This window comes from Bos indicus, chromosome 2 (genome assembly GCF_029378745.1).
Source record: "Bos indicus isolate NIAB-ARS_2022 breed Sahiwal x Tharparkar chromosome 2, NIAB-ARS_B.indTharparkar_mat_pri_1.0, whole genome shotgun sequence".
Classification (NCBI taxonomy): Eukaryota; Metazoa; Chordata; class Mammalia; order Artiodactyla; family Bovidae; genus Bos; species Bos indicus.
The window spans coordinates 125,182,967-125,206,633 of record NC_091761.1 but is presented as its reverse complement, the minus strand read 5'-3'; the positions used below and the strand labels follow the sequence as shown (position 1 = coordinate 125,206,633).

Here is a 23,667-nt window from a genome sequence, read left to right as displayed (position 1 = left end):
AGAGAGCAACCACATTGTTGTTCGCTGTCAGAAACCACGGCGGGGTGGGGCCTTCTCCACACAGCTGCTGGTAGGTCTCATTTAGAAACACTTAAAGCAGCTACAGAACTTCTATTTGCATGTTACAGCTCATTAACTTATCTAAGAATTAGGTTGAGATGATAAAGTATTAATTACTGCAGCATAAAGAAATAACATTTTTACAAGTTACTTCAATAACAGAACTATTTTATTAAACATATGAACGTACTGATTTTGTACAACACACATTTCTTTCTCTCCTCTGCCCCAGGAAGCCAGCGCTCTAGAACCCCATGTTTATAAAAACACACTTTGGCAGCTACTATGACAAGGTGAAAAAAGTGCAATTCTGAAAGTGACAACACACAACCAAAGTGGGGAACAGAAAAGGCAGAGGGGAGTGGGCCCAGGGCTGCTCATCTTCTCTCAAGAGGAAACAATTTAAGAATAGAAACTCTTGAGCATTATTTAAGCAGTACTGCCCAACTCTCTTGGTAGCATCTCTGTTTCAATTCCATTTATCTTGATGTTGTAACTAACTAATCTGTTACTTCTTTAAGAAATTCTGCCCTGGTTTATATCCTTTTCAGTGACCCATATCCCTTTGAGCTTCAAAAACACAGAAGTCGCTCAGTCGTGTCTGATTCTTTGCGACCCCATGGATGGTAGCCCACCAGGCTCCTCGGTCCATGGGATTTTCCAGGCATGAATACTGGAGTGGGTTGCCGTTTCCTTCTCCGGGGGATCGTCCTGACCCAGGGATCTAACCCGGGTCTCCCACATTGTAGGCAGACACTTTACCGTCTGAGCTACCAGGGAAGTCCATGAAAAACACAGAAGAGTAGTAATAAGTTTCAAAAGGATGTCAGTTGAGATCTTTTATAGATGAAATCTACTTCCTAGAAGTCAACTTGCCAATTATATGGACAGCTGGAGACAAGAGGTTGCAAAAAAAGGTCCAACTGGAAAATATCTTGGGTACCCAATTAGATCCAGTTATTCTGCGTCTGTGGATTTAAAATGATCATCATCCACGGTGGAATAGATGTGTCCCTCGTTGCTTAGAAAATCCACAGCTAGCCTAGAAAGAAAGAAAACACCCAAATGCAGAAGATAGGAAACTCCCTTTTAGATACGGCTGAAAATGTAAACTTCCCTCATTTCCCAACTTTCTATCTTCTTGTTTTACTCACTAGGTCGTGTCTCACTCTTTTGTGACCCCATGGACTGTAGCCCACCAGGCTCCTCTGTTCATGGGATTTCCCAGGCAAGAATACCGGAGTGGGTTGCCATGCCCTTCTCCAGGGGATGTTCCTGACCCAGGGATCAAACGTATGTCTCCTGCATTGGCAGGTTGATTCTTTACCATTGAGTCACCAATTCACAGCTGTTTGCTCAGAGAAGGCTCTTGCAGGGAGAAACATCAGTTAAATTGCAAAATTGAGGTAATCCATGGAGACAATGGTTTTAGGGCTGCCTTGGATCCCTCTCCCAGATTGTATAAAGCAAAGAAAGTAGGACCTCACTTAAACACCAGTCTAAACGAGCATCTGAAACTAGGATCTAAAGCTGTTGTTCAGCTTGCACATAATGTTTCCTAGTAGAAATAGCTATTAAAAAAAAAAAGCTCCTCATCCATCCATGGGCCCTCCAATTTCCCTCTGGGAAATAAAGTTGCAGGAGGGAAAGAAAAGGTCTTCCAGAAATGGTTTTAAGGCCTTCAGGGAGAAATATCAATAACCTCAGATATGCAGATGACACCACCCTTATGGCAGAAAGTGAAGAGGAACTAAAAAGCCTCTTGATGAAAGTGAAAGAGGAGAGTGAAAAAGTTGGCTTAAAACTCAACATTCAGAAAACTAATAAGATCATGGCATCTGGTCCCATCACTTCATGGGAAATAGATGGGGAAACAGTGTCAGACTTTACTTTTGGGGGCTCCAAAATCACTGCAGATGGTAACTGCAGCCATAAAATTAAAAGACGCTTACTCCTTGGAAGGAAAGTTATGACCAACCTAGGTAGCACATTCAAAAGCAGAGACATTACCTTGCCAACAAAGGTCCTTCTAGTCAAGGCTATGGTTTTTCCAGTGGTCATGTATGGATGTGCGAGTTAGACTGTGAAGAAGGCTGAGCACCGAAGAATTGATGCTTTTGAACTGTGGTGTTGGAGAAGACTCTTGAGAGTCCCTTGGACTGCAAGGAGATCTAACCAGTCCATCCTAAAGGAGATCAGCCCTGGGTGTTCATTGGAAGGACTGATGCTGAAGCTGAAACTCCAATACTCTGGCCACCTGATGCGAAGAGTTGACTCATTGGAAAAGACCCTAAGGCTGGGCAAGATTGAGGGCAGGAGGAGAAGGGACGACAGAGGATGAGATGGCTGGATGGCAACACTGATTCAATGGACATGAGTTTGAGTAGACTTGGGGAGTTGGTGATGGACAGGGAGGCCTGGAGTGCTGCAATTGATGGGGTCGCAGTTAGACACGATTGAGTGACTGAACTGCACTGAACTGGGTCAGTGTCAATATCATATTTAATAATAGTAACAACTTAGAAAGCACCTACTATTGTGACCACCATTCTGGACCTCATCATAACAGTAACTTTTAAGACAGGAATTATTATCCTCATCTTATAGGACAGGAAATGGAATGAGACATGAGCATTTTTCTCTATCAAGATCTAAAATTTCAACTGATTTATAGTAATAGTGATCACAAACACAATACTCTGTTTGTTTGAACACAATACGAGTTCATTAGAATCAGGAAGCTGCTCATCTAACAGGTTATCAGGACAATGATGCTAGAAGGACTGTCTAACGGCTTTAGGTCCAGATAGCGTGTGGCACACTCTCCACATCTGGGACAGTAACACCAATGAGACTGTACACCTGAGGACCAGGAGTCAGGATCTCATTCCTCCAGACTAAATTCCGCAAGAGGTATCATGTCAATTTTCGCTCAAAATTACATACTTCACACGTAACTGGACTTACTATTTGTTGAATGAAACAATGAATGAGGGAAGTGACAGGCAGCACCATCTTTATGAGTCCTTTTTCTATTTTTCCATGACTGAACAACTTCCCTCTTATCAGTCAACAGTTGTTCTTTTTTTAAACTCACTTCTCATTAAAGGAAACCTTGGTGAGGTAAAATGGGTATAATTCTGGAACCCTAGCTCACAGAAACCAAATACTCACTTGATTGAGGCTACGGACATGTGTTGGAGTTGGTTCTTGAGATCCTGAAAGTTCAATCCTTCAGGTCTTGGGCAAGCCTTGATCAAATTCAGCACCTGAAGATTCAAATCAGAAGGATTTCAGTAACTACTATGAATCAGTTCCCCTATCAAGCAAGAATCTCTTTGTAAGAAAGAAATGAGTCAGATACTTAGCACCATTAAGAAAGTAACAATTTACAGCTCTGTGTCTTGCAAAATTTGGAGCCACTCCAATGTTTACCTGGTTCTGGGCCACAGTGAGGCCATTTGCTGGTATGAAGTTATTCCCACCAAAGTTCCCAGCTTCACCCATTCCTGGATTGCTGATAGGTGCTCTCCCTGCTGAAGGCTGAATTAAGAAGTTCACAACAGTAGTAAGTTTACCAATTTAAACATAGTTCTTAACTCTTTTAAATAGCTTAATAAGTAGTTTACAAAAAACAATTTAAGCAAATTTTTTTTTGTTTTTCTGACCACAACATATGGCTTATGGGATCTTAGTTCTCCAACCAGAGACTGAATCCAGGCCATGGCAGTGAAAGTACTGAATCCTAACCACTGCATCGCCAGGTAATGTCCTAAGCAGAATTTTCCAAATAACAATTGCTTAGACTGGAAAGGATAGCTATTATCTAATGAGTATTTCATAAGATAAAGTCATTCTCTGAAATATATATATCATATCAAACAGAAAGAAAGGTACTTCCTGGCTTCCCCTTTTCTTTGCAATGTGAGAGAAACCAGAGGAAAAAGAGCACAAAGAAAATTAATGAGTTCTGCTACAGTGCTATCTATCTTTGGTGCTAAATCATGCAAGCACTTACCAAGCATCAGCTAGCCATTAAGCATTACAAGGAGAGAAAAGGAGACGCAATTCTCATCACCCACTTCTTTTTTTTTAACCAAACTTCTAAAAAACAATAGACTATACTATTTTCACTTCTCCCCTATTTGGATTCTCCCCAAATATACCCCTGAAACTGTTCCCACCAAATCATCAATGCTTTTCAACCAACACAACCAGTAATCCCTTTCAGTCCCTCATAACAAGTGACCTCTCAGAAGCAGACACTGCTGACCACACTCCTCTCGAAAGGGACCTATCCCTGGGCTTCCTAGCACCATGTTCTTCTAGCTGTCCACTTAACTCTTGAACTCTGCCTTCTCAGTATCTCCTCTCAGTCTCCTTGTCTACCTCTCTTTCAAAAGGCTGATAGTTCCCCCAGGATTTCCTCCCAGACTTCCTTCGAGACCACAAATCCTTGTCCCCAACCATCAGCTGAAGACCACCACTTAGATGTCCCATGCACTTCAAAATAAAGTTCACTACTTTCCTCCCCGAACTGGCCTACTCTGCTATGCATTCCATCTCAGTTAGTAAGCCCAAGCCCAGTCCTGCAGAAGTCAGCCATCTGTGCCTCGTCACTCATCTCCCATAGTCTGCCCACAGCCTATTAATATGATCTTCAACAGTTCCAGTCCATCCTCATCACCCCCAGTCTCCTGACTAGTGTCTCAGCTGCAAGTCTCTCCTACGTCAATCAACCCTCTTTACTGCTCCGAGTAATAATTTCTGATCACGTCTCTCCTCCACCTAAACGTTTTCAGCTGGCTCCCCCTGCCTGTGAAAATAATATGAAAACTCCTGACATTCAAGACCTACCACAATTAGACATCAGTCTTTCATTTTTTTTTTTTAATTCTTGACCACTAGCTTTTAACACAGAGACTTCTGGCCATTCACACATGCCTCTGACACTTTATTCCATGTCTGGAATGCTCCTCTTGTCATTTGCGTGGGAAACACTCTTCTTATCCTTCAAAGCCCAACTTAATTGCCACTGCCTTCAAGAAGCCGTCCCTGACACCCTCCCAGGCCAGGTTAGTTGTACTGTTTCTGGTCTCACAGCACTCGCCCCATTCCCTCTCTCAGCAGCCATCTCGGTTTGTCACTTCCCTTCAGCTCTGCAGTGCCCAGTGGGCAGCAGGTGCTCAGTCAATGTTTATTGAACTGAATAAAGATGACAAAAGATCAAATATGTTAAGTACTCATTACAAGTAAAAGAGCATTGTGGAAGCTCATCAGGGGAACTCCCATCCAGGCAGGAGACGCATTCCTTCAACATTTATCCATTAAATGCCAATGCTTTGAGGTCATAAAAAAATAGACAAAAAAATCAGTCATGATCCTCTTGTTTTCAAGCTAGATGCCTTCACACTGCTTTCTGGGAAAACAGAAATCTCATGTTATGATAATACTGACCTGAACGCTATTTCTTCCCTGGATACCTCTGCTTATATGACCTGCTTCAGATATCCCCCCTACCTCCCATTTTACGACTAGGTTTAGGCATCATCTCCTCCAGCAGGCCTTTCTTGATGTCTGGGTCAGGATGGGCAACTCCTCTCTGTGCTTCCATGTATACTGCACTTGCCACTCATTGCTGGTTCCACTGCTTAAGTGATCTGAACCCCCCCGCCCCTGCAATGCTTGAGGCAACTCATTGAGAGAAAGGATTATTTTATTTACTCCTCAATATAATTGTCTATGCTCACAACTTCCACCTATTCTAACTTTAAACCATTTTTATCATAGAACATTTGATATACTTTATGTATCACACATAAAATATGATACACATTTTATGTTATACATACATAACATACATACATATGTTATGAAGCACAGTCATAAAATAAACACCCTAATCTTTCTATCCAATCCCATTCTTTCTAACCCATGTTCCCCCTAACCGTTACTAAAGCCACTCTTTTGAAGATCCACGTTTCCAAATTCAACAGACCCCTCTCATCATCTTACTTGACTTCTGGGCAGCACTCTCCAGTTGAACTCCATCCCTTCCTTAAAATACTTTTCAGAATATCCTATGGAATCACATTCCCCAATTTTCCTCTTGTCCAGCTGACAACTTCTTTGACTTTCTCTGGCTCCTGTGCCTCCACACTCCTAAAGGTTAGTGTCCAGAGCTCAGGTTTCTAATAACTCATTAGTTATCCCATCTCATCTGAAGTTTTAAATACCATCCACACAATGACTCCTAAAGTGCTTCCTCTAGCCCTGATCCCTCCCTTGAGTCCCAGCCTTATACAGTCAACCTTCCACTCCGGTCTCCATTTGGGTGTCTAACTGGCACGTCACATTTGTTAAATCCAAAACAGAATTCTGGATTTTATCCCCAAAACCTGCTAGCTTCATCTAGTTACTCAAGTCCCAAACCTAGGAGTTATATCTGAACCCTCCCTTTTCTTTAGATCCTGTTTCTAAACTATCAATAGGTTCTGCGGCTCTACCTTCAAAATAGGTTAGAATCCAACCTCTTCTCCCAGTTGCTGCTACCATTCCCCCAAATTACTGTTGCTATTGCTGGAGCCTCAATCTCTCTCCATACAAGAGCTCAAATGAGCTTTTGCAATGGTAAATCACACCCCATCACTCCCTAGTCAAAATCTTCTAAAAGTTTACTATCAGAAGAAAGTAATTCTTACTACAGCCTATGAAGCCCTACCTCCTCTGGGTCCCGCTTCCTTGTCTACATCCCTCTACCATCTTCCTGTCATTTGCTTCACTCCAGACAGTGTGGCTTTTTAATGTTCTCAGATATGCCAAGCTTGTTCCAATACTGTGGCTTCTCATTTTTTATTTCCTTAGCTTCAAATGTTCTTTTCTCATCTAAAATTATACCATACATTTTTCTTCATCACTGTCCTGTCCTACTCTGCTTTACTGCAGAGTATATCAGTTCAGTTCAGTTCAGCCACTCAGTTGTGTCCGACTCTTTGTGACCCCATGAACTGCAGCACGCCAGGCCTCCCTGTCCATCACCAACATCCAGAGTCCACCCAAACCCATATCCATTGTGTCGGTGATGCCATCCAATCATCTCATCCTCTGTCGTGCCCTTCTCTTCCTGCCCTCAATCTTTCCCAGCATCAGGGTCTTTTCCAATGAGTCAACTCTTCACATCAGGTGGCCAAAGTATTGGAGTTTCAGCTTAAACATCACTCCTTCCAATGAACACCCAGGGCTGATCTCCTTTAGGATGATTGACTGGTTTGATCTCCTTGTAGTCCAAGGGACTCTCAAGAGTCTTCTCCAACACCACAGTTCAAAAGCATCAATTCTTCGGCATTTAGCTTTCTTCATAGTCCAACTTTCGCATCCATACATGATTACTGGAAAAACCACAGCCTTGACTAGACGGACCTTTGTTGGCAAAGTAATGTCCCTGCTTTTTAATATGCTGTCTAGGTTGGCCATAACTTTCCAAGGAGCAAGCGTCTTTTAATGTCATGGCTGCAATCGCCATCTGCAGTGATTTTGGAGCCCAGAAAAATAAAGTCAGCCACTGTTTCCACATCTATCTGCCATGAAGTGATGGGACCGGATGCCATGATCTTAGTTTTCTGAATGTTGAGCTTAAGCCAACTTTTTCACTCTCCACTTTCACTTTCATCAAGAGGCTTTTGAGTTCCTCTTCACTTTCTGCCATAAGGGTGGTGTCATCTGCATATCTGAGGTTATTGATATTTCTCCTGGCAATCTTGATTTCAGCTTGTGCTTCCTCCAGTCCAGCGTTTCTCATGATGTACTCTGCATATAAGTCAAATAAGCAGGATGACAATATACAGCCTTGACGTACTCCTTTTCCTATCTGGAACCAGTCTGTTGTTCCATGTCCAGTTCTAACTGTTGCTTCCTGACCTGCATAGGGGTTTCTCAAGAGGCAAGTCAGGTGGTCTGGTATTCCCATCTCTTTCAGAATTTTCCACAGTTTATTGTGATGCACACAGTCAAAGGCTTTGGCATAGTCAATAAAGCAGAAATAGATGTTTTTCTGGAACTCTCTTGCTTTTTTTGATGATGCAGAGGATGTTGGCAATTTGATCTCTGGTTCCTCTGCCTTTTCTAAAACCAGCTTGAACATCAGGAAGTTCACGGTTCACATATTGCTGAAGCCTGGCTTGGACAATTTTGAGTATTACTTTACTAGCATGTGAGATGTGTGCAACTGCGCGGTAGTTTGAGTATTCTTTGACATTGCCTTTCTTTGGGATTGGAATGAAAACTGCCCTTTTCCAGTCCTGTGGCCACTGCTGAGTTTTCCAGATTTGCTGGCATATTGAGTGCAGCACTTTCACAGCATCATCTTTTAGGATTTGAAACAGCTCAACTGGAATTCTATCACCTCCACTAGAGTATCTATAACAATATTTATTTTCTTGTTTATGATTCATCTTTCTCAAGAATGTAAGTTTGAGTGCAGATACTTTATCCATCTTGTTCACTGCTGTATTCCTAGGACCTTGAATAATGATTTGCATACGCTATGCTCAATAAATTGAATGAATTTCTCTTTGTATCCTCAGTGCTTAGCAAAGTGCTTGGCAAAGAACAGGATGCAAAAGCAAATCAGTTTTCCAGTCCCTCCTACTGTAACCAGTCCTCCACCTTGCTACCAGAATCATCTAAGGGCATTCTAATACTCAGATCAACAAACCTTTTGTGTGGTCCTAGATGGACTTGTCAAACTAAATTCATTAGAATTCATACAGAAAAAGATGTTGAGAAACAAGAAGCACATGAAACAAGAAGTATAATCTCAGGACAAAATAATGGTGAATAAATTTTCTCATTTAGCCAATAGCTTGAAAGGGAAGCAGCAAAATGCTGTCTTAGTTGGGATTTTTCTCTGAATATGGACTGAAAATCCTGAAGTAAAGCTCAGCCTATAATGATGAGTCTACACTTGAAGTCTGTCTGGGCCTCAGCCATTCAAGACAGTGGAGAGGTATTATGAGAGGAATGTGAGTGTTTCATCTGGAATAAAGTAACATGACAAAGCTCACGGAGAAGACTTTTTGAGGATTGAATGATGCCTGTCTTCTGGCTCGATCTGCAAAATGTTTAGGAAATCAAAGCCTGAGCACAGAAGGAGTTCCTCCAGGAAAGAGAAAAAAACGAAGAGAGTGAAACTGGTCACCTGGCTGTTCGACTTGCTCAGCATCATGTGTGCATTGACCACTTCCAGAATGTGTGTGGTAAACTCATTCATATCCTCCAGGGGAATGATCTTAAAGGCTACCAGGCTTTTCTTGTTCTATTAAAATAAACAGAAAAATGTGAACAAAGGATAAGTACATTCAAGTCAACTGGCTCTTTTCTTGGTTAGAGTATTTTATTAAATGAGGAAAATGTGCTATATATTGAAAAATTTCAACTCAAAATTAATTCAAATATAGTCATTGAAATATAGTCAAAAAACAAAACTAGCTCAGAGATGTTCAATGATTTTCCCAAGGTTAAACAGTCTAGTCTCTAAATCCAGTGTTTGCCCTTCCACATCTAATAAATGCCATAGCTGGCAACTGTAGGCTGAGATCTTGTTCTTTCTCTACTTCCTATTTTAAACTGAAAAAACTCATTATTTCCTTTTGAAGAAGAAAATAACAAAATAACTTCAATATAATTCCCATTAAACATAGAGACTTAGTTAAGTCTTAAGTATCCCAAATGTAGGCATGACTCCAGAAACTGCTTCATGCAAATACATTTTAACTGTTCTTGTTTTTTTCTGACTTTACCTGGAAAGATCTCAGATGACCAGCCACTTTCACATATGTTTCTGGAGGGACCACAGTGTTTTCACTGCTGGCATCCTAACAGAAAAAATACAAACACACACTTAGGTTTTAGTGATGTTGGTAAAAGCCTCTTTAAAATTTCTAATTTATGTAGAGAAAGTTACAAAGTAAGAGCTAAAGGATCCTAATGTAGCACTAACTAGTTTTCCCTGCCTTTTATAATTTAATATTTTAAAAAATAAAATCAGGAATTAAGATAATCTCTCTAAAAGTAAGTTCCAGTTCTAAGTTCTACATCATGCATAAAAAAAAAAAAAAAAAAAACCACAACAAACCAGCAAGCAATTATGGCACTTTCATGCAGTGCTCTTAGGCACACAACTTTCTGGTAGACATACTTCTCAATACAGCAACTCTACTTTTAGAAATTTAAGAAAATTACTGAGAACATGTAATCAAGATTTAGCTTAAAAAAAAGATTTAGCTTTAAGAGTAGTCATCTCAGCATAGTTTTGAATACTACTAAAACATTTAAAGCAACCTAAATATTCAACAAAAAGTATACATTCATATAATGGGATACTTTACACTACTACAAAGGATAAATGGAGAATTCTATTTACTGTCTGTGAATATCATTTGTGACTCATGGAAAAAAGCTTATATCCCATGAGGGGAAACATACATGTCAAAATATTAACAAAAGTTAACTGGGATAATTATAAATGATTTTAATATTTCTTTGTGGGTTTTCTAGACTATGTACCTATTATTTATAAGAAAAACGTATAAGCTGACTCAAAATTATTTTCTGCTTATAGAACGCATGTGTGTCTGCTAAACTACTTCAACTGTGTCCAATTCCTTGTGACCCTATGGACTATGCCCACCAGGCTTGTCTGTCCACAGGATCCTCCAGGCAAGAATACTGGAGTGGGTTGCCATGCCCTCCTGAGGGGATCTTCCCCACCCAGGGATCAAACCTACGTCTCTTATGTCTCCTGGAGAAGGCAATGGCAACCCACTCCAGTACTCTTGCCTGGAAAATCCCATGGACGGAGGAGCCTGGTAGGTTACAGTCCATGGGGTCGCGAAGAATTGGACATGACTGAGCGACTTCACTTTCACTTTTCACTTTCATGCACTGGAGAAGGAAATGGCAACCCACTCGTGTTCTTGCCTGGAAAATCCCAGAGACAGCAGAGCCTGGTGGGCTGCCGTGTACGGGGTCGTACAGAGTTAGACACAACTGAGGCGACTTAGCAGCAGCAGGTGAGTTCTTTACTGCTAGCGCCATCTGGGAGGCCCACTTAGAGAATGTTGCTAGAATAACAACAATAAAAAGCTAGAATAGAAAATCTGCATGTTTAAAAATAAAAAGCATTCCAACTCCCATCACCTGGAGGTTATCAACTATTTGCATTTCATTCTATTACTTTATATACCTGAATCTATACCACAGATAAAACTCTGTATTCCCACAAAGAACATTTTTTTTTTTTCCTTTTTTTTTTTCAAGAGTCTTCTCCAACACCACAGTTCAAAAGCATCAATTCTTTGGCCCTCAGCCTTCTTCACAGTCCAACTCTCACATCCATACATGATCACAGGAAGAACCATAGCCTTGACTAGATGAACCTTTGTTGGCAAAGTAATGTCTCTGCTTTTGAATATGCTATCTAGGTTGGTCATAACTTTCCTTCCAAGGAGCAAGCGTCCTTCAATTTCATGGCTGCAGTCACCATCTGCAGTGATTTTGGAGCCCAGAAAAATAGAGTCTGACACTGTTTCCACTGTTTCCCCATGTACCATATAAATTGATATACACACACACACATATATATATATTGCCAATTTTACAAAAATATATGGCTATATGATCCCATTGCTAGGGCCTTTCAAAAGCCTGGAGGAGTGAGTGCAAGAGGAGTCAGTGGATCTCAGAGCTTCATTTGCTTTACAGTAGATCCACCTCTGCTTTGATACTGAGACAGAGGCCAGGGTTGATTGTGGGAATCACAGGGCTGAGATTTTTCCCCTGAGAGTGCTGAGTGTTTTGAAAGTATTGGATCTGTGCAGGACCTAAGCTGATATTTCCCAGTTAGTTATCCTCATTGTCTCCTATCCCCAGTTATCCTCATTGTTTCCTATCCCCTGAAACAATAGGGTTAATCTTTCAAGAAGTGGGGAGAAAAGTTCTAAGATGAGTGCATATCTTGAGAAAGCACTGAGAAACAGAAGCTCTTCCCTGGAGCCCATCTAAAGAGAGCACAAACAAAGCTGGATTGTCAGCAGAGAATCCAGCAGAGAGTATGGCTGACTGAGTTATGTTGGAAGCTGAGCAGGCAGGAGGCGTTAGCAAAGATATGAGGGAACTCTGCTGGGGGGTGGAGGGGTAGGATGGGGCAGTGAAGGTGCCTGTCTGTGTGATTGACTTCAAGAGGCAGGAGATAACTGGAGACTTCCCAGAACCCTCAATATGTGAACATCCAAGAGTATAGACTCCACCCAGTAGAATGTGGACACAAAGACAGTAGAGAATGATAAAATCCCCTTCTGATATGGTTGCTGCTCTGTTGGCCAGGTTCCCTCACACTAGCTAAGTGACATTTTGGATCACCCAAGCTTCCAGAGAGAGATAGACACAAGTAAGCCTCATCCAAAGACATCTGCATCACAGGGATTCTGGGTTATGAAGGACTAGTCAAACAAACCCTCCCATCACTTCCTGGCAAAGAAAGGGAAAACATGGAAGAGTGGCAGATTTTATTTTCTTGGGCGCCAAAATCACTATGGATGGTGACTGCAGCCACAAAATTAAAAGACAAAGAACATTTTAAAACCACTTGGAAAAAGTGAAGCTGGATCTATACTTCTTTCCTTTTACCAAAATTTATAAAAAGGCTTAATCATATATAGAAATATGAAAAGAAACCATAGAAATTGTAAAAGGAAACACCAACAATTAAAAAACAATAATCTGAAACAAGGAAAAGCTTTTTAAAGTCAATAGACAAACTAGAGAAATAATATGACAAGAGATTACTACTTTCCAGGTTCTTACAAACAAAAATAAACACTCCTAGGGAATCAAAGCACTTAGACAACTAAAAACTCTTCCCACAAATTAACATTTTGTTGTTGTTCAGACGTGTCCAACTCTTGGCGACCCCACGGACTGCAGCACACCAGGACTCCCTATCCTTCACTATTTCTCACAGTTTGCTCAAACTAATGTCCATTGAGTTGGTGATGCCATCCAACCATCTTGTCCTCTGTCGTCTCCTTCTCCTCCTGCCTCAATCTTTCCCAGCATCAGGGTCTTTTCTACTGAGTTGGCTCTTCCCATCAGGTTTAGCATCAGTCTTTCCAATGATTATTCAGGGTTGATATCCTTTAGGATCAACTGGTTTGATCTCCTTGCCATCCAAGAGACTCTCAAGAGTCTTCCCCAACACAGTTCAAAAGCATCAATTCTTTGACACTCAGCTTTGTTTATGGTCCAACTCGCACATCCATACATGACTACTGGAAAAAACAGCCTTGACTAGACGGACCTTTGCCAGCAAAAGTAATGTCTCTGTTTTTTAATTCGCTGTCTACATTTGTCATAGACTCATTTGTCAGAGTCTTTTAATTTCAAGGCTGCAGTCACCATCTGCAGTGATTTTGCAGCCCAAGAAAATAAAAGTCTCTCATGTGTCCACTGTTTCCCCATCTATTTGCCATGAAGTGATGAGACCAGATGCCATGGTCTTAAGTTTTCTGAATGTTGAGTTTTAAGCCAGCTTTTTCACTCTCCTCTTTCACCTTCATCAAGAGGCTCTTTAGTTCTTCTTCTTCGCTTTCTGCCATAGGTGTGGTGTCATCTGCATATATAAGGTTATTGATATTTCTCCCAGCAATCTTGATTCCACCTTGTGCTTCATCCCACTCAGCATTTCTCATGATGTACTTGGCATATAAACACGCAGGGTGACAGTATACAGCCTTGACATACTCCTTTCCCAATTTGGAACCAGTCCTCTGCTCCATGTCCGGTTCTAACTGTTGCTTCTTGACCTGCATACAGGTTATGCAGGAGGCAGGTAAGGTGGTCTGGTATTCCCACCTCTCTAAGAATTTTCCAGTTTGTTGTGATCCACACAGTCAGAGACTTTAGCACAGTCAATGAAACATAAGTAGATGTTTTTCTGTAATTCTCTTGTTTTTTCTATGATCCAATGGATGTTGGCAATTTGGTATCTGGTTCCTCTGCCTTTTCTAAAACCAGCTTGAACACCTGGGAGTTTTCAGTTCACGTACTCTTGAAGCCAAGCTTGAAGAATGTTGAGCATTACTTTGCTAGCGTGTGAGATGAATGCAACTGTGCAGTAGTTTGAGTTCAATTTGGCATTGTCCTTCTTTGGGACTGGAATGAAAACTGACCTTTTCCAGTTCTGTGGCTGAGTTTTCCAAATTTGCTGGCACATGAGTGCAGCACTTTCACAGCATCGTCTTTTAGGATTTGAAACAGCTCAGCTGGAATTCCATCACCTCCACAAGCTTTGTTAGTAGGGATGCTTTTTAAGGCCCACTTGACTTTGCATTCCAGGATGTCTGGCTCTAGGTGGGTGATCGTATTATTGTGGTTATCTGGGTCATTAGGATCTTTTTTGTGTAGTTCTTCTGTGTATTCTTGCCATCTCTGATTAATATCTTCTGCTTCTGTTAGGTCCATACTGTTTCCTTCCTTTATTGTGCCCATCTTTGCATCTCTATTTGCCCATCTTGGTATCTCTAATTTTCTTGAAGAGATCTCTAGTCTTTCCCATTCTGTTGTTTTCCTTTATTTCTTTGTATTGTTCACTTAGAAAGGCTTTCTAATCTCTCCTTGCTATTCTTTGGAACTCTGCATTCAGATGGGTATCTTTCCTTTTCTCCTTTGCCTTTTGAATCTCTTTTCTCAGCTATTCTTACAAATAGCCTCCCCAGATAACCATTTTACCTTTTGCATTTCTTCTTCTTGGGGATGGTTTTGATCATCGCCTCCTGTACGATGTCATGAACCTCCATCCAGAGATTTTCAGGCACTCTATCACATCTAATCCCTTGAATCTATTTGTCACTTCCACTGTATAATCATAACGGATTTGATTTAGATCATACCTGAATGGCCTAATGGTTTTCCCTACTTTCTTCAATTTAAGTCTCAATACGGCAGTAAGGAGTTCGTGATCTGAGCCACTGTCAGCTCCCAGTCTTGTTTAAATATAGTTAAAAAAAAATTCAATCTCACTAGAACCAAATTACATATAAAAAAATAACATTCTCAATGACAAGATTCTATTTTTTAAACTATCATCCAAAAACTTAAAGACTCATAAAAACTACTGTTAGGGTGTGGGGAACTAACTGGACATTCTCATGCACTAATTAAATAAAAAAAATGTAAAATCGTGAGTGGAAGAACAACCAAAAAAGAAAGTATTTTAAAATGTATATTTCCTCCAGAAAGTGTAGTTTAATTCATCGTAAAGAGATTATCTCATAATCATGAAGAGATGTACACACAGACACTCACTGGGGCATATTCTGTAATAACAAATGATGGAAATAAGCCAAATGTTCCCTGATTGGGTCTAGAAGCAAGGGATGATGTATCCTTATAATACAACAGGTGGTCACAAGAAATGGGAGAGTTCTGAGTGAAAAGGGCAGATTATGAAGCAGTTGCATATCATATTATCCTTTATGTAAAACTGTAGGCATCCTTCTCATTAAATGTACAAATATGCAGAGAGAAATGTCTAAAAGGGTATTTATCAAAATGTACTGTAACAGTAATCATCTTGGAGATGTGGGATTTCAGGTAATCTTTAAATGCTCACTTATTATAAAAGCAAGCACCATACATTTTGCATGAGTATGTAGTATTAGGCATCTCTAGTAATTACCTCCCCACTTGATGGCAGGGACTGTGTGGTTACATTCTTTGTCTACCTGGAATCAAGCAGTCTAGTTCAGAATTCCAATTATAACTGTTCCAATTGGCATTCCAATTATAACTGTTCAATAAATTCTCCTATATTTTTCTGAGGTGCAAAAAATAAAGAACACATAACTATCAAGTTAACTCTTCACAGATGACTGTGGGTTTTGAAATGAAAATAGCATACAAAGTATTACCCAAATTTTCTAAAATGAATGCACTTTAAAAACATTAAAAAATGAAGAAGCTGGGAATTTCCTGGAGGTCCAGTGGTTAGGACTCCATGCTTCTACAGGAGGCACAGCTTGATTTCTGGTCAGGGAACTAAGATCCCAAAAGCTGCACAGTGCAGAAAATACAAAAACCAAGACACCTTCTGCCCAACTAAAAAATAAAAGGGAACAAGCATATATTTTCTTTCGGTCTATTTTCTCCATGTTTATACATATACTCATATACATGGTGCTTTGCAAAAATGGGGCCACATCACGCATACTATCTTTAACAACCTCTTTTCCTCTCAACATTTATGGTAAACACTTCTTTGTGACAATACATACATCTCTTCATCATTTGCAGTGTTTTATACCATGGTTTAATTAATAATATCCTATTGCTAACATTGAGATTCCTTTTAGTTTTCCATTATGATAAATAATGCGATGATCAACAATCTTACAACTGAATCTTTGCACACATCTTTATCTTCTTAATGTAAATTTCCAGCAGTGGACTGCTAGATCAACATTTCTGTGATGGGTGATCTTGATCATCGGCTTTTGAGAAAGGTTATACTCATAACATCAAGGTAGGATGGTATCCACTTTCCCAGACAAACACTGACAAACCATTCCCCAAATTAAGTGCCTCCTGCTCTCAACAGAAGTAGATGTTGCTATTCTTTGTTTTTTTCCTTTGTCAATTTAATAAGTTAAAAATGGTATCTTAATGTTTAGTAAACCTGCTTTTCTAATTGTTGCAATTTGTATTTCACCTATTATGAATTACTTGTGCATTTCTTTCCTTGTTTTCCTAAGGTGCAGTGCTTTTTCCTTTGTAAGAACTTTAATTAAAAATTTAAAATGTTTGTAATATGTTGTAAAATATGTCCCCACTCACTTGAATAATATTTACTCAGGGCCCACTATGTAACTGGCATTATTCTAGGTGCTGGGGATACGATGCCAACATAAAAAAATCTTTGTACTCACAAAGTTTATATTCTAGTATGTCCTGTCACTTGCCCTTTAACTTTGTTTATAGTATTTGGGGAAGCTTCAAAGATTCTAAATTTTTATGAAATAAAATGTACTGGCCTTTCATGTTAGGGTTTCTGTGTTTGACGTCTTGCTTATATTTTATTTTTATAATAAGACCCACCTTTAAAAAGTAAAACTAAACAAGTTCGACATCTCCAAAGTCCCAAAGTAACCCCACCCGGATTCCAAAACAACTACTTACATCTGTGTCAACCCACTGGCGAACATCCATGGGTGCAGCTGTCATGTCATCTATCTTGTAAACAATGTTGGTTGCAGCCTTCTCTGCATTTCTGATAATCCCCACAATAGTGACCTAGACCAGAAGGGAAAAAAGTTTAGTTTTCTTGGAAACCAAAGTAACATTTATATATTTTTAAATGATGTTAGTTTTATTTCATTCTTCATGTTAAGTGACTCTTGCACTCTTCCATACCTGTGAAATCTCAACATTTCCAATTCTGAATACTTCATCAACCAGAGTAGCCGAAAGCAGCTGAGATATGGTACAGGGTACAATGTGCTGAGCTCGAGCTCTCTGAAAAAAAAGTATGCATAAATTCAATCAAGAAAATAATTAACCACTGTTCATTTAGCACCTGCTATGTGTCAAGCGCTATACATATAACACTGAATCTTCAATATGATCCTATCTCTACTTCATACAGGTAAAAACCAAGATTATATAGTTAACAAATGCCATACTTTAGACTTCAAACCCAGGTTTGTCTGACTCCAAAGTTCCTGATGAATGGGTAAGTCTGTGCTGCACTAGGGATCACCAAAATGAGTAGGCCAGATTGTGGACAGTGTAAGGACCTGCTTCTGGAATAGACTTTTAAGAAGAAACTCCAGCTTTAGGATGAAGGCAAGCTGGAGCTGGGTTTTCATCACTGATGAGATGGGTATTGGAAGGGGTCTGAGAAATGGTCAGCAGAGAAAGAACTCTGGAGTTGTTCTAAGTCTCATGATAAATAACAAAAATTTAGACATATAGCTTTAGGACAGATGTTCTGACAATCAAACATGAGTATGGGGAAAATGGGATAAAGGCTTGGTCACACTGGACATCCTAAAGGAAAGGGACAAGAGGCAATGGGCAGAAGAGGACAGACACCCAACTCACATCTGGAAGCAACCTAACAACAGTGTAAACTCTTATTTTGCCTACCACTGGTCAGAGGACATAAAGATGAGTATAATGGAATAGGATTTGCCCTCAACATACTCCTAACTTAGGGGAGGTACAAATGTAAGCAACAATCTTGATCTTTGTACACTACAGAATGAGAAACTCTATGTGGAATCTCAGAAAAATTTATTGGAAATTTCAAGAAGAGGGAGCATTTAGGCTGGACCTTGAAGCACAAAAATTTTGATGGTGAAAAAACAGTGGGTAAGGAACACTCATTATAGACTGAGAGCAAATATGCACTTTCATAGACTCTTAGGAAGAACTATGTACAAGACAGAAAAAGCATGGTGCATTAAAGATGAGGGTTCTTCCTGTTGGAAATCAGTAAGGTGTAAACCAGTAACTGTTCTATATGTAAAACTGATTTAGAAGTCAAAGCTTATCTCTGAAGATACATGATACTAGCAACATTTCACCTTACTGAAGCATAATTTTGAATGGTGAGTACTGCCAGGATAGGAGAAAGTAAGCCCAGCCAACTACCAGCACATATGTCACACAAGGTGGCAGCCAAGCTTGAGGGTAAAGATTATAGCTCCACCACTCAGTACTGTGCCCTTGATCACATTTCTCTACTCATCTGTTTACCTCTGTTTCCTCATCTATAAAACAAGGAATGATAAAATCACTAAAAATAATTATGAGAAGTAATTATATGGTGAAGTACATAGACTATCTGGCACACTATAAACACTCAAGAAATATTAGCAATTATTAGGCCAGCTATTATTCCTCACTCTTTCTATCTGCAATAGCTTTTAATAAGGATGTAAAGGAACCAACTATGTTTTCCAATTTTATGGTATTGGTAAATGAACTTATATGCTATATTAGTGCTTATACATTTAAAATCTGTTGAGGTTCTGTTTTCATCTATCACACTTGAGATTTTCACTGTATCTTCAGCATAAGAAAACTAAGAGCCACTATGGTAAGAGCAGCAAGAACATGGCTTTGGAGCCAGACAGTCCTATAAACCTGTGTTCAAACCTCTGCTCCACAGCCCTCGACACACTGCCACCTATTCTGTAAAATGAGGATATCAACCTGTGGAGCTGTTAACAAAACATATACTGTATTTAAAACTGCTAATATCAATCTCTATATATAGTCATATGCATTCAATAAAAATTATTATTCCTCAGGTAAAAATGTTATATATGGGTAATTACTGAGGTGTTGGTAATACTTTCTGGAGAAGGCAATGGCACCCCACTCCAGTACTCTTGCCTGGAAAATCCCATGGACGGAGGAGCCTGGAAGGCTGCAGTCCCTGGGGTCACTAAGAGTCGGACACAACTGAGCGATTTCACTTTCACTTTACACTTTCATGCATTGGAGAAGGAAATGGCAACCCACTCCAGTGTTCTTGCCTGGAGAATCCCAAGGATGGGGGAGCCTGGTGGGCTGCCGTCTATGGGTCACACCGAGTTGGACATGACTGAAGTGACTTAGCAGCAGCAGCAGTAAACCTTCAAATTCACCTCAAATCATAGAGGATTCTTGTGTTTTGTTAGTCAGTCAGTCAGTCAGTCGTGTCCGACTCTGCGACCCCACAGACTGTAGCCCACCAGACTTCTCAGTCCATGGAATTCTCCAGGCAAGAATACTGGAGTGGGTAGTCATTCTTTCCTCCGGGGGATCTTCCCAACCCTGGTCCCCTGCATTGCAGGCAGATTTTTCACCATCTGAACCACCTGGGAAGCCCTCTTGTGTTTTAACGAACACCTATTATGTGCCAGGAACGATCACAAATAGTTCCTGGTTTGTTCCAAAGAGTCTCAGAGAGAGTGCAAGCACAAGCATGTTTAATTTTGGAAAAAAAAAAAAAATTTATTTTTTAGTTGACTATGAATCTGTAAAAAAATCCAAAAAACAAAAATACCCCACCATTTTAAAAGGCAAAACATGATCAATTTTGGAAATTTCACATGAATTGATCAAACATAACAGGTTTATAATCAATAGGAAATGTTTTAGATAGAATGTTAACTTAATTTACTATGGAAAAGGCACTGGATTTAAACATAAAAGACCTGGGTTTGAGACTCCAGGTTACAACCATCACTTCTCTGAGAAGTGGTCTTAATATACAGCCCCAGTCAGGTGGAGATTCTGAGATAAAAATTCTAACAGCTGGAAATGAAGAAAAATATTAAGCTTAAGAAGAAAAGATGAGAACTAATGGTCTATCTTTTATTTTTTCCTTTACAGCCTCAAAGAAGACAAATTTAGAGGACTTGGAATTCCCTCTGGTCTTCGTAGGAAAAAGAAAGATATAATAGACAGAAGTTGCTCACCAGATTTTGGATTTGTGCAGCATCATATGTGCACTGTCTTACTAGCTATGCGAGTTCAGGTGTCCCTGAATCACCTTGAGCCTATGTTGTACAATGGAGTAAATAATAAGTCTCTTACAGGATTATATAATCATATGAAAAATATAAAGCAATGCCCAAATGTATGGGAATTATCAATGAATTCTTTCCTACTGATATACACCTGTGAATCAACAGCTCAGGTAAAACCTTATCAAACCTGGACAAAAAATATAGAACCGACTAATATTGAATCTTAACACCAAATTCTGTATTTTTAAAAAGATGAAATCAACAGCAGCTATTAAATGCAAACTTATTTCTGAAAGAGTGAATAATAAGCATTTGGGTAGGTTTTTACAGATCACTTTCCTATACATTATTTTATTTATCAAGTCTCAGAACCACTCTGTGACATGAATAGTACTAGTACTATTATCTAATGAGAAAAATCAAGGGTCACCAAAACTAAGGATGTAAGTTGCTTCACTAAACTCACACCAACAGTTAAAAGGCAAAGTTGATTCTGGACACTGTGTATTCTGACTCCAAAACTCAAGTTGTTTTCAGTAATACTCTGTGGGACCATTTATTGAAAGCAATTCTGGGATAGGCGTAATTACATTATTATAGTATTAAGTCTCACACCAACTTCGTAAAGTATGTATTATTAATCCCATTTAGCAGGTGCAAAACGGACTCCCAATTTTAAGAAATTTGTCCTATGATACTCTACAAGGAGTGGCAGAGCAACAGTTCAACACGTAATATATCCACTAGACTTCAAAGACCAAGCTCTTTCCACTGCATTAGAGCACCTCATTCGTCCAACTCTTTGAAACCCCATGGACTATAGTCCATGAACTATACAGTCCATAGAATTCTCCAGGCCAGAATACTGGAGTGGGTAGCCTTTCCCTTCTCCAGGGGATCTTCCCAACCCAGAGATCGAACCCAGGTCTCCCACATGGCAGGCGGATTCTTTACCAGCTGACCCACCAGGGAAACCCAAGAACACTGGAGTAGGTAGCCTATCCCTTCTCTAGCGGATCTTCCGGACCCAGGAATCAAACCGGGTCTCCTGCATTGCAGGCAGATTCTTTACCAACTGAGCTATCAGGGAAGCACCTCATTGCGGCTTCCCTAGAGGCTCAGCTGGTAAAGAATCTGCCTGCAATGTGGAGACTTGGGTTCGATTCCTGGGTTGGGAAGGTCCCCTGGAGAAGGGAAAGGTTACCCACTCTAGTATTCTGACCTAGAGAATTCCAAGGACTGTATACTCCATGGAGTCGCAAGAAGTCGGACACGACTGATCAACTTTCACTTTTCAGGGCACCTCATTAAATTTCATTGAAAACTGACTTTCAGTACATGAAGAATGCAAACTAGGCTAAACAAACAAGTTTTTTCCCACAAGACTGACTCATGAGTTCTACTGGTAAATTTCAAAATAAAGCCAAGTTAACAGTGGATGCAAAATTAGGGAAAACATCACTTTTCAATACTAACAGCATTCAATTATAAAATTCGATAATAACTGACAATTACAGCTCAGGTTTAACACTCTTCTCTCATAAATTTTCTCTCACAGATGAGTTAAGAACTTCAGGAAAGGATAACATAAACCGAAGTACGCTTTCGACCTACGGATTTCTTTTCGGCCTGGGAAGCTGTCGGAGATCCAAAGCCCCCAGGGGACTGTGTGTAGCCGCCGGCTCCCCCGAAAGAGGAGGTGCTATAGCTTTCAAATCCACCTGGTTTTAAACAACAACAGTATAAACATCTGTGCTGCCCTCCAAGCCTCTGAACAACCCACCGGACCCCCACCCTAGACTTCGCTCTAACCACTCGCAGCGTCTTCCTAACCGTCCCCCGCCCCATCAGCCAGTCCCCTGCTCCTCCCAGACCCTCGCCGCCACAGGCCTCGCCCACCCCGCTCCTTGCTAAATCTTTCCTGCGATTCTCATCACGCGCCCCACTCATCATACTATTCCACATCTTCGACACGATTCCCTCAGGAGAGAGTTCCAGAAGGTTCTCGCTGGAGGGTTCGCCGAACCGCTTCAAGACCCCTGCCGCTCCCGCTGCGCAGTATCTACTTTTCGCTGGCGCCACAAACTCCTTCCCGCGATGGACAGAGCCAATCAGCAACAAGAATGCTTCGAGCTTCAGCCAATCAATGCTCACGAATCTACGCCTTTTCCTGTCTTCTCGGGCCAAGCTCCTGAAAACTCGCACTCTGATCCCGTGAGGGCCAGAAGCCCCGGCGGCCATCATTGAAAAGGGCAAAATAAACTGCGCAAGCGAAAGTAAGGCTGAGAACCACTGAGATAGGACGATGTCTCAAGGAAATTACCAATCAAGATGATACGTCTTGATACTTCACGATCTCAGACCGTGTAATCCCACCCGCGTCAAGTGAGTGACATCTTACATCACTTCCTTTGTACGGCCTCCTCCTCTCCCGCCAAACTCTCACCAATCAAAAGAATCCCCAATCTAAAACGTTACGGTACAATTCTTGCTTCTGCGTCTCCGTCTGGTGATCGCGCTTTATTTGCGCATCCGGGAAAGTCACAGTACTAGTTTCACGGTACCTAGTAGGGCTGCGTATCCTTTTCCATAAACTGTTAGTAGCTCAGTCGTGTCCGACTCTACGGCCCCATGGACCGTAGCCTGCCAGGCTCCTCTGTCCATAGCATTCTCAAGGCCAGATTACTGGAGTCGGTATTCTTTCCCTTCTCCAGGGGATCTTCCCAACCCAGGAGTCGAACCGGGGTCTCCTGCATTGCAGGCGGATCCTTTACCAGAGCTGCCAGGGAAGACCTTTCCATAAAGAGCCAAGTTCATTTCTTATTGCTATCTCCTCGTCCTTACTTTCCCCAGTGAGGCTGTGAGAAAGTTACACTTTCCCAGAATGGCAAAAAATATGAGAATGACATCCCCCCAACCAGTCTTTCCTGACCCTGATCTAATTCAGCTCAGTGTCCTCGGTTGCTTCAAGTGCTCCGTATAACGTGGTTTTGTCCCTACCAAAGAGAGTGGCAGTCCTCTGCCTTAAGTACTA

At 40.7% G+C, this 23,667-nt stretch overlaps 1 protein-coding gene across 2 annotated transcripts; it reads right to left on the bottom strand.

Moving 5' to 3' along the window:
* Window positions 1–197: 197 nt before the first annotated feature.
* On the bottom strand, window positions 198–22,972 carry RPA2 (replication protein A2). Of its 2 annotated transcripts, none has more exons than XM_019980196.2 (9): window positions 22,589–22,945; window positions 22,248–22,354; window positions 17,524–17,625; window positions 17,290–17,403; window positions 9,858–9,932; window positions 9,257–9,373; window positions 3,496–3,603; window positions 3,235–3,329; window positions 198–1,102 (listed from the first exon to the last, which is right to left on the bottom strand). In XM_019980196.2, exons 1-9 carry the CDS (start codon window positions 22,875–22,877, stop codon window positions 1,018–1,020), a joined length of 1,092 nt encoding a protein of 363 aa, XP_019835755.2. In that variant the 5' UTR covers window positions 22,878–22,945; the 3' UTR covers window positions 198–1,017. The 2 variants fall into 2 exon arrangements, with proteins under 2 accessions (XP_019835755.2, XP_070631570.1); XM_070775469.1 differs by lacking the exon at window positions 198–1,102 and adding an exon at window positions 1,111–2,356 and having other exon boundaries at window positions 22,589–22,972.
* Between the last annotated feature and the right edge of the window lie 695 nt (window positions 22,973–23,667).